Here is a 12401-nt window from a genome sequence, read left to right as displayed (position 1 = left end):
GAGGAGATGAGAGACAATGACACCCGCCGTGTGATTATGTCTAGTCTGCTCCACAGTTTCTTTCAAAAAACTCTAAAGGCTTATATTTTAATCCCAGGTGCTTAGTCTCCATGTGCCAAAGCAGTTTTGAAGGTTTCATTGCCTCATTTGCTTTTTCCGCATATTACGCAGAGCGGACTCTGCACGTGAGACTCACCTGTGGTGACAAACCCATATTTAAGTAGGACTCTTGGTGTTGTCTCTTAAATTTATCTTTCTTTTTCTTGGAGGTCGTAGTCTCCTCTTCTGGCTCCTCAGTTGGCCTTTTCTCCTTTGTTAAAAAGCTCTCCACAGACTTTTGTTTTGGCTCATTTTCACTCGCTTGTGGCTCTACTTTTGAGCGAAGTGTCTGATGTGTTATACGTGATACGTCATTGTGGAGACAAGAGCAGATCTATCACAGATATAATAAACGTGTTACTACATCAAATAGATTTCTGTGGCGATTTCCTATCAGGATTTTCATTATACATCTACGGACAAGCTTTTTAGCGTGTCATGAGGGACGGGCGAAAGTTACGTCCTCCTGATCCTCCTGCTCCTGCGCACAGCGTCTGAAAATCAGGGCTGTGTCTTTACACAGGACTGTGAGCTGGGTCTGTGAGGCGTGAGCAGTGTTCAAACGTCTCATTTAAGTTGGGCAGGTACTTCGATAGACACATCAAAGGGTATATTTGTTGAATTGGGCCAACGTCTGGAGACGCTTGCAGTCCGCTAATCATATGAGTCGGGTGCGTGTCTTGACCTCCGCCGAACCCCTGAGACTGACTCACCGAACCCCTAGGGTTCGATCGAACCCAGATTAAGAACCACTGCTTTAGATTCACTCTTTCACTCAGCCTTTCGTTTCATAACAGGTGATGAACTTTAAACCCATCACTGTTCACAGAGGAGAAGAAGAACACTATAAATATATTTATAAGGGACAACAACGATAGACTTTTAATACAAGATCTCATGATTGTATAAGTCTAAGCAGCAGAATTGAGATGGAAAAAGGGCATTTGGCTGTAGGAAAAATGCAGTATATTATATATTTCAGAGAGATGCTAAACTAGATACTTTGGTGCCACTAATGCACTTTAATAATCTGGTGATAAACATTTATACTCACACCTGTTCCTGTTTTTAATGTTTTAAATGAACATATGCAGATATTTGTTCTGTATTTGAACAGGACGTACATGAAAAGAAGAGTCTGACTGCTCTTGTTTGGCTTTTCTTGTACAAATAATGTTGAAAAATGAAACAATAGGTTGGGGAGGTTGGGTTTACATGATGTTATAATGTGTAAAGTTGTTCAGATTTTAAAGCTGCGCTGAAGGGCTGGGGTTTTTATGATAGGTTGTTACTGTTAATGTCTTTTAACACCCAGGCCTATATCTGCTTATAATAAAAACTGACAAAAAGTTCAACATTTCATCATCAGCGCTGTGCTCAAATAAACTCAGGTGTTTTTAATTTCACAATAGCTTAAAGCAGACGTATTGTACTTGTGTCGCTCTGTAGTTATAATCTGTGGCACTCGTGGATCATTACGTTATAATTTGCACATTTTAAATCACAATATTCATCTAAAACGACGTAATGAAAGAAACAAATCCGCTGAGTTCCACGTTAGAAAACTGCGGTGTCCAATGGGAGCTGATGTCACCGTAAACGTTATCACAACAAAGCGCCATGGAGCTGTCGGCGCCCCCTAAGGACAGCTGCACAACACACTAGCGAGCAGTGGATTTATTTTTATTTGTGCCAAAATGATGACGCGACGCTGACGAATCCTACGAGTATCACTGATTAAGACTAAAATTGGAGAAAAGTGCGTGCGTCACAGTGGAGGTGCAAATGGGGATTGATCTGCAAAATGGCGTCTTGAAAATAAGCGATTAAAGATTGATCAAACATGAATCACTCCAAATACAACTTCAGACGCTCAATGAGAAGAAACAACAGTTGATTTTGCAGAATAGGTCTGGTATAGCTATATTTCTACTTTTTTTTTTAATTATCGTTATTATTTTTCAGTGTTTTATGTTGCTTTTTATCACCGAAGAAAGTTCCTAGTCTGTGAAGTTGTGTTCTCTGGCAATGGCAATAAAAGTCTTCTGATTCTGATTCTGGTTTTAAAAAAGTGATAGCGTTAATCAATTGCTCCGCGTATGTGGATTCTCAAGACGCAATCACGCTTGTCCCAGTTCAGTCCTGGTTTAAGCCTAATTTGAAGCCTTATGTAGACTGGGTTTAGTCCTGTTCTGGTTCTGTTTAGTCTGAGTAGTTCACAGTTTTATTTCAAAAACAGACAATGGCCCCATAAAGATATACAGTATATATATATAGACCTCTCCATCTGAATATTTTTGATACACTTACTTTTGTTTTGTCTTGATGTTCATGATATTGGACCAGTTTTTAGCCGTGAATTCTTTGCAGTTCAGTAAAAATGCCATTTGAAAAGTTTGATAGACACAATAGGACGATTCAGGTTTTGCACATATAGTAGGTTAGTTATTAATCAAAAACATGCATTTCGTTGTATTTTAAACTACAATTTGATCCTGGAGTGTAATGTTGCCTGTTATTGCCCGTGTCTAGCCCATTTTGAGTGTATCTCGGTCTGTCTGCCGTCTGTCCCGAGTCTGTGGATGAATCATTTAAGCAGTAAAAGGAGACGTAAATCGCAAGTGAATTTCTTGTTGTCCGTGCGTCCTGCGTCCTCCTCCTCCTCCGCAAAAACCCGCTCCCCTCCCCCACTCCTCCCACCCCCCCTCCCACCATCACCACACCACCACCCGTGTCTGGATGGGTGTGGCGATGACGCGCTGGGCCCAACTGCATCATGGGTAGATGTCAGAATATGGATCCTCGGTGCTGCGGTAAAAGAGGTAGAAAAGGTAGAAGAGGCAAAGATGCGGTTTTTAAAATGTAGTTTCTGACTTGTTAGCGCTGGGGGCTGGTTTACGTGGTGCTATGTTCCGAGGGTGACAGAAGAGGAGGATGCACGAGCCCGGGTGGAGGATGAGGATGAAGGGATGTGCTCACGACTCGTCCTTGAAGCTGTAAAAAGGGGTGTGCTGCCATCTGCTGGACAAACGCGGGTCTGGCACGAGAGAGAGAGTGACATCACCATTATCTACTGCTGCTGGGGTTTAAAATGTTGCTTAAATATGTAGTTTTTGCACTTGTGACAAAGATGCCTTACATTTTGTGCTTTTTTTTAATGTTCCAGACAATTAAGTAAATGTTTTAGCTGATATTTTGACAGATGGAACCAGGCCAACGCAACTATTTTTGTGTTTTAAATCAGACTTATAGTGCTTATGTCTGCTCTGTAGTTATAATCTATGACACCCGTGGATCATAAAGTTATAATTTGCACATTTTAAATCACAATATTCATCTAAAACGACTTAATAAAAGAAACAAACCCGCTGCGGTTGGCTTCTCCTATGGATAGCTGCACATCACACTAACGAGAAGTGGATTTTTTTTTTCAATTTGTACCAAAATGACTACGCAACACTGCCAAATCCTACAAATATCACCGCTTAAAGAAAATAAAATTGGAGAATGAAGTGCGTACGTCACAGTGGGCGTGTCACAGTGGAGAAAATAGAGGTTCATTGACAATATGGCGTCTTGAAAATAAGCGATTAAACATTTGAGAGATTCGTGCATGTTTAACCAAATACAACTAAAGAGGATAAATGAGAAGAAACAATTATAACATGGATAAAAGCTCTGAAAAGTCCATTTTGCGGAATAGGTCTGATTTAATGCCGCGCCATGGGCCTGTTTGCTTTTATGGCACATTGCCTAAACTGTAATAGAACCTAATGGGAGTTAAACGGTTGATCCTGCTGTTAATTATCAATAAAAACACTCAGTTTATCGCCTGTAATGTATAATATATGAACCAATAAACAGACAGGATGAAGAAGGAGATGCGTAAATATGTCTTTTAAAGGTCCTATATTACACAAAATTGACTCTTGTGACTCTCAAAAACAGACCTGGAGTTGTGTTTTGTTTCCTTTATTATTAGTCTAGATACTTTGGTGCCACTAATGCACTTTAATAATCTGGTGATAAACATTTATACTCACACCTGCTCCTGTTTTTAATGTTTTAAATGAACATATGCAGGTATTTGTTCTGTATTTGAACAGGACGCACATGAAAAGAAGAGTCTGACTGCTCTCGTTTGGCTTTCCTTGTGCAAATAATGTTGAAAAATGAAACAATAGGATGGGGAGGTTGGGTTTACATGATGTTATAATGTGCAAAGTTGTTCAGATTTTAAAGCTGCGCTGAAAGGCTGGGGTTTTTATGATAGGTTGTTACTGTTAATATCTTTTAACACCCAGGCCTATATCTGCTTATAATAAAAACTGACAAAAAGTTCAACATTTCATCATCAGCGCTGTGCACAAATAAACTCAGGTGTTTTTAATTTCACAATAGCTTAAAGCAGACGTATTGTACTTGTGTCGCTCTATAGTTTTAATCTGTGGCACTCGTGGATCATTACGTTTTAATTTGCACATTTTAAATCTGGAGTTGTGTTTTGTTTCCTTTATTATTAGTCTGTCCACATCTCCAATGCTCAAAATCCTCCGTTCCACCCTGTGATGTCATGAAGTGGTAGTTTTCAAGTTAACTGTGACTTTTTAGCTTTAGTTCAGTAGAAATAGGCGATTCCAAGGCTGAAATCATCCAAATTATTCTAGAAATGAAGGTGTGTGGAGTTTAAAAACACAGTGGAGCACTTCCTGTATTACCACATGATGACATCACAAGGTGGAACGGAGTGTTTTCAGTTTGAGAGAAGAACTCAGCCTAAATACGCAGGGTTTTGGTGTTGGGAGAACACATTTGCAACTAACATCTACTGTACAATTGAAAACACAACATAAAAATCACAAAAAAATCAGATAACAGTTTATTTCCACTTTCAGCTAAACTTCAAAACTAACTATATTTATGTTTTTTTCTGGTTTTGTTCCCAGGAGAGCCAGGACTACGAACCAGAGGCGTAAAAGCATGACTCCAAACCACCATCCAACCAGCAGCACAAGAATATTTATAATAACAACAAGGACAGATACTGATACAATTCCAATTCCACCCCTGTTGCAAAAAAATCAAAAAAGACAAGCATTCCCACTGAAAATGTTCTTCCTTCGAGACAAATCTTTTATTATTATATATTGTAAATGTCATGTTATAATGTACTGTGTTTGGGTGTAGGTACTTATTGAACTGTAGGACGTCCTGCCGGTCTCAGTTCCTTGCTTCCCTCCCAATGAATTGAGACCAGTGCTGGGGCTCGTGACTATTTGTGTGTATCTGTATTTAGAAGTGTGCAGTAGATGTTCATCAGCTTCCAAATGGCGTGTAACCTTTGGGAGTGTAACAGATAATTATGTTCAGTTGCAAGCAGTTACAGTACAATAATATCCTCTTAAGTGTCTGCCTGTTTGTGGATCATTTTGGTTATTTACACTTTTCTTTTGGAGATCGTTTTTGGAGTAAGGTTTTGGGTTATTTTGTTTTTTTTACATTGTATCTTTCTAGTTGCTTGTGATCATTCCAGTGAATCTATCTGTTAGAAATGAAGTGTACATGTTTGTGTGCGTGTGTTGGTGTGAAGGTTTTAAAGTCGATATTATGTCTTGAGATCATAATGGTTGTCATATCACTATGTGCTTTAAACTGCAGGACTTGCCCATATAAAGGTTTATGTGTAAAGCCAGACATATGATTCCTCTGTAAATAAAAACTAAAAAGAAAAACACTTTTTGGCTTTTGTTAATACGAGCTGAAGTACTCTTAAATATCCTAAAGACGTGTTAGAATGGTGTTAATTCATCAAAAATACGCTTGGAGTTGTGTTTTGTTTCATTCACGCAAGTTTTTTTATGTAACTCCAAAGCTCAAAATGCTCCGTTCCACCTTGTGATGTCATGAAGTGTTAGTTTACAGCTCCTTTTTACCTTTACTCCAGTACAGATTGGCAACTCAAGAGCTGAAATGATCCAAATGATTCAAGAAATGAAGGTGTGTGGAGTTTAAAAACACAGTGGAGCACTTCCTGTATTACCACATGATGACATCACGAGGTGGGACAGAGCGTTTTCACAGCATAAATATGCAGGGTTTGTGTGTTAAACATGTGTGAATGAAACAAAACACAACTCCAGGTCTGTTTGTGATGAGGAAATGACATTGTAACAGGGAATTAACAAAAGAAACCAAGATAGAAAACGGTAAATTAAGAAGTAATTTAATGTACAGGGATGTTAAGGGTAAACTAAACAAAAGGGGGCTAAAAATACTTAAACAAAAATGGTGCCTTGCAAGGGTTTAAATGAAAACAAAAAGGTAAAGTTAACTAAAACACACACATTCCACAATATCGTAACAAAATCTTGACGGACAGAGTCATAACTGAGCAGCCCCAAACAGGTGTCCCGAGTCTTAGTAGTAGTTGGGAGGCGGCTGAATGTGGGCCCCGGGATTGGCCACGCTGGAAAACCATCCTCCAATCACGGACAAGGGATCACACAGCCAGGGATATGGGAAAGATCGACAAATTCAGGGACGCCCACATGAAACATAGTGTATAAATACAAACATTAAAAAGAACTTAAGGCGTAGAGCTGTAAGAATCATCAGGTGGAACAGAGTGTTTTCCACCTTGTATATGCAGCGTTTGTGTGTTAAACATGTGTGAATGAAACAAAACACAACTCCAGGAACATTAGAACAAAGATGGCATGGTACGGTCTGCTTTTATTTGGACAGGGACAGTGCACAACAATACAATGACCTTAAAAAAACAGGAAATATGTACAGTTTGGTGCCAGGTTGTAGCAAAAATACTCATTTCCAGCTGTAGTCACTGCACAGGCTGATGTTAAGTCAGAGTAACAGTTTGGTGTAGGTGGATGAAACACGTGCAAACATGGTGCATACATCAAATACAACACATCTCTCGCTCAAATACGCCATTTCTAAAAACATTCAGTTCACACCCACACACATACACACACACTCACTCAATTTCATATACAAATACTCTTTCTTTCTTCCATGCATATTCACTAATGGTGCAAACTTGCATCGATATCAGCCATTTCTTTGTCACATGTGCAAAGGTTTGAAAACTTGTGCATGTTATAATCTCATTTGACAAACTCAGCAAACTCAGGATCAGGAAATAGTGTAATACAGCCACTTTTTTCATGTTGATCGATTCTAATTTTATATTTTCTTTTCTAAAATAAGGTGGAACAGAGTGTTTTCAGTTTGAGAGAGGAACTCCACTTAAATATGCAGTGTTTGTGTGTTAAATATGTGTGAATGAAACAAAAAAAACACAACTCCAGGTTTGTTTGTGAAGAGGAAACAGCATTAGAACAGATCAGAAAATACTGTACTATGGCTCTTTAATGTGTGGTGGTCCGCACTAAACGCACCTGGAAGTTGTTGATCCTTTTCCTGGCCCTGCATTCTTTCTCCTGAGTCGTCTTCTACTGTGATCGTAGAAGACGTTTCTAAGGATGTCACTGGAGATCAGGCTTGCATTTGCATTTATTTAACTAGCGTTTTTTTATACGCATAGGTGCTTTACACTGTATTGTTCATTCACTTAGTGGTGGTAAGCTAGTATCGTAGCCACAGCTGCCCTGGAAGAAGAAAGGAAGACTGCAAATCCGTGACATCGGACAATTCGAGCACCATCATTCACATACAGATTTACACAAAGGAAAGTGCGTGTCAAATCAAGTCAAATGTACAATTAAAAACAGCCACAATGACAAAAGTGCTGCACAAAGGCGATGTAAAGTGCAATCTCGTGAAACAAAACATGCAAAAACACGATAAAACGATGCAAGAGACTGGCTCAGCTCGAGTTTCAAAGATTTCCAGAGTTTGGGACCAGCTACACCAAAATCCCAGCTGCTTCGAGGTTTTAGCCAGGACCTGGGAACATCCAAAATCATCTGGTCTGCTGATTTTAACGTTCTACTGGAAACATGGACAGAAAGAAGCTCAGAGAGACAGAGCGGCGCCAACCCGTGGAGACATTTGAGCCAAGTGTCCTGCCTAAACACACAAGATTTGCACTTTGCACTTGGTATTCCCAGTAATCTCCCATCTCAGTACTACTCTCAATGCTTGTCTATTTGAATTCTGCTTTACAAACACATCATTATTTCACTAATATTTCACAAACTGTTTCTGTTCTAAACATTTTGTCTGCTCAGTGTTGTTGTCTCTTTTCTTTTTGCAGCTCTGCCCTCGTTTGGCTCAAAGAATCTGCTGAGCACGCGCCGGGCCCATAGTTGAGATGCCAGTCGGAGGGAGTTGGTTTGTTTGGGTTAATCCTCTGCTCTGTCCCGTCCCAAACAGAGAGTATAAAGCGGCAGTGTGCTGCGACTGGGACAAAACAGACATGGCGTCATTCAAGAAGTCGTTTGAGGGCCTAAAGGGCACGAGCCACACTGCTGCTAAAGGAGTTACTGACAGCACAGGTAAAACAAGCAAAACACTGAGACAAAGCTTTTAAAATGTGTAGTAGTAGTAGTAGTAGTATTTTAAGTGCATATTAAACGTTTTCATTTTTTTCTAATAAGCCTATTACTTTGTTTAGTGGGATAGAACCTGTGGGAGATATTTATCATAGTTTTACTGCAATTAACGAAAGGTTTCTGAAGAAAACTACCAAAAATATCTCCAGCTACGTCATCAACAAATTTCAATAAAATTCCATTAAAGTACCAATACCAAAAAATTGCAAAAAAATACTCAAGTAAAAGTCTAAAAAATCTACTCAGATAGATGTATTAAATACCCCTTTAAAAATGTACAGAAAGAGAAAAAAATAGAAGTGTTTCATGCAGATTTTGAGGCTTTAGACGTAGTGATTTTAATAAAGCTTTAAGTTGAATTTTATTTTGAACAGAAACAATTAGATCGATATTTTTGGCTGTTTTTATTTGGATACTTTTGTTTGCTAAAATTGTGAATGTGTTAAAAACAAACCTTCAGCCTTTTCAGCAGGTCTCAGACAAGAATAAAAAATACTTTTACTTTTCAATCCTGTTTAAAAAAAAGTACAGATACTGCTCTCAAATGTAGAGAAGTGAAAATAAAAAGTATCCACTGTTAAATGCAAAACGCAAATTTACTGCTTGTACTTCTTTACATTCCATCACTGCTAAAACGCAAAGACAGTTTACGAACAAAGAGGACATTTTTCTGACTGTTTAAATCTTCTTTCAACAAAATAAACGTCTTGTTGTCTAATCATAACTATTGTGCAATTTAGACAAGTTTTAGTCCATTCACATTATGCTATAGTGATGCTAAATGCTAAATGCTATAGGAAACATTAGGGCATTACCTTTATATATGTCAAATTTCCGGCTCATGTCAAACTAGGAAGTAAAATTATTAACAAAACTAGAAAACACCAGGCACGATATTTAATAAAATATTTAATACAATCTTTCCTATAATGATGTGAAGCGTGTTTCGGTGAGTCTAACATGTCTGTTGGATGTGTTTTAGTGCACGCGGCTCAGGGGGCGGTGCAGCAGGTGGCCGATTCCTCCAAAGAAACTGTGAACACAGGTACAACATCTCCGCAATATCTCCGCATGTGCTGGATATATTTGACTCACTTCACACTTCACCGTCTCCGGTTTGATTTATGTAACACGGATTTCGATAAAGCAGATGTTTAGAATATGTTTTTACGCACATGGGAGCAGCTAAACAGGACAGCTAGAGGTTTCAGGTTTTATTTATTTCCGTAGCATTAAGAAGCAGACATGACATGACAAAAAACAAAGAACTGGACGATATACGGTCAATTTAATGGACTGGGGCACGAATGAGTTTTTATTTTATACCTCTGATTCTTGCATAAAGGAACCCTGGTAAAAGAAAAAATCTAATCTGTCAACTGGACAAAAAGTTAAACACACACACACACACACAAATACTTACATCAACGTGGCAAAAAAGGATTGTGGGAGTGTCTGCAGCAAATTTAAACCACACAATCTGGGGAAACTAATGAAAATCGGTGCAAACATAGACCCAGAAACATGGACCATCAGCAGCTCTGGACCCCAACTGACTGTTCAAAGACTGTCTGTGCTCCAGTCACATTAAACATACTCATGATGTAGTCAAACTGCACATTCTGTTTTAACTCTGACACTAGAAATGATCAGGTCCAATCGCTAAATTAAGCAGTTACTAAGCCTGAATCATGAAGGGTTTGTGTATTATGATTAAGTCTTTATTCAGGCTTCATTGCTTTATTGCTTTATTATTATAAGATGTAGTTATTATGAAATGATATTGACAGGTTGGACTGTTGTGGTGAAGGAGGAGCTGAGTCCAAAGGCAAAGCTCTCGATTGACCTGGTCAATCTACGTTCTTACCGTCACTTATGGTCATTAGCTTTGGGTAATGACCGAAAAGACCTCCCTGGAGAGGTTTTCCGGGCATGTCCCATTAGGAGGAGGCCTTAGGGAAGACTCAGGACACGCTGGAGGGACTATATGTCTCTGCTGGCCTGGGAACGCCTTGGGGTCCCACTGGAGGAGCTGTAGGAAGTGTCTGGGAGTCTCTGTTTAGACTGCTGCCCCCGCGACCTGGCCCCAAATAAGAGGAAGAAAATAGATGGATGGATGAATCAATAGAGACATGGCTCATACTCGCTCATCTGGGTGCATCTGCTCTTAAATAATTCAAACCAGTTGATTGAATTTGACCATTTACGTACACCACATTTTACCTTAGACTTATATCACAGGGTTAGAATCACTCTTTTTAAATAGAGCTTCAAAGTGAATCCCATGAAATCCCGCTGTAATGACCTTATCTCCGTTGCAGCCGCCCAGGAGCTGAGCAGGCAGACCCAGGCCTCCATCGGCAAAGCGGCGGATAAAGCCTCCGATAGCATCAAAGAGTTTGGACAGAGCCTGCACACAAAGTGATCTGCAATATCTGAAGAAGAACAAAACAAAGAAATGGGCCACACGTGTAAATGGCATCTGCAAAAACTCGCTAAACATATTTGAGTACATTCCACATCCTTATAACCTTGTATTTTTGAAACTATATTTTATGTGAATATTTTGTGAAATAAAAGTCCATGGGAATACAATTCAACAAGTGGCTAAAAGCTTGAATTTTATTTATTTATTTATTTATTTATTTATTTATTTATTTATTTATTTATTTATTTATTTATTTATTTATTTATTTATTTATTCATTCATTCATTTATCTATTTGTTTATATTTACTGTGTATGTATATGTGTATATCCTTTTAAAACTTAAACTCAAATAGCTTCCATGCATCATTCTCACAGTGCTCTCTTGGGTCCTGATTTATTTATTTATTATTCATCTATTTATTTATTTATTTATTTATTTATTTTACTTTTTCATTTATTCATATATCCTTTTAAAAACTCAAGTATCCTCCATGGCTCGTTCTCAGAGTACTCTCCTGGGTCCTGATTGATTGATTGATTTATTTGTTCATTTATCTATTCATTAACTTATTTATCTATTTATTTATAATAGTTACATTTATTTACTTTTTTATTTATGTATGGGTCTGTCCTTTCAAAACTTAAACTCATATATCCTCCATGGATATTATACATTTCATTTATTTATTTTTTATTTATTAATGTTATTTATTAATCTTGTTTATTTATTTATTTATTTTTTTTATTATTTAAAAATGTTATTCATGTATATGTTTATTTTTTAATTTATATATATATGTCTGTCTTTTAAAGCTTAAACTCAAATATCCTCCATGGATCATTCTCACAATGCTCTCCTGGGTCCTGATAGTCACTTAGTATGAAATAATATTCAAACTATAGTGATGTATTTTATTGATCTGTGATGTAGTAGCATATTTGCAATGTCTGTATTTTGTTTTCAGTATTGAACATAATTTAAAATGATGTAACCCAGTGCAACATGTGCATGATTTTAGTTTAGAATAAAACTTGAGTCACAGCATCGACATCCCCAGCCTGACGCACGTGACGCAGCGCAGAGAGGAGGTTGGCCCGGGGCGCGCTCGAGGCTCCAGTCCTGGACCTCAGTGAGACTCACACGCGCACCTCCCATCCTACAGACAACAGGTTACCATGGCAACACAACAGCGCGTACAGATTGGTGGAGACCTTTGAAATAACACTGAGAAATCCTTGTGCCTGAGTGAGTGGAACATGTCCTCCCACCTCTAATGACACACACACGCTGTAAAAAAAACAAGAAAAAGCCTGAGATAGGGAAAGAAAACAGATGACA

General features: G+C 38.3%; 1 protein-coding gene across 1 annotated transcript in view; it reads left to right on the top strand.

Moving 5' to 3' along the window:
* sncb (synuclein, beta) overlaps positions 1–5833 on the top strand; it is a 28629-nt gene extending 22796 nt beyond the window's left edge. Inside the window, exon 6 of the mRNA XM_033974651.2 lies at positions 5046–5833. Within this exon, the coding sequence (XP_033830542.1) occupies positions 5046–5075 (30 nt within the window). The 3' untranslated portion in view covers positions 5076–5833. The remainder of the gene's footprint in view (positions 1–5045) is intronic.
* Positions 5834–12401: the final 6568 nt, after the last annotated feature.

The sequence above is a fragment of the Periophthalmus magnuspinnatus genome, chromosome 10 (genome assembly GCF_009829125.3).
Source record: "Periophthalmus magnuspinnatus isolate fPerMag1 chromosome 10, fPerMag1.2.pri, whole genome shotgun sequence".
Taxonomy (NCBI): domain Eukaryota; kingdom Metazoa; phylum Chordata; class Actinopteri; order Gobiiformes; family Gobiidae; genus Periophthalmus; species Periophthalmus magnuspinnatus.
Note: the sequence above shows the minus strand (reverse complement) of the source record. Positions and strands in the feature narration are given on the sequence as shown.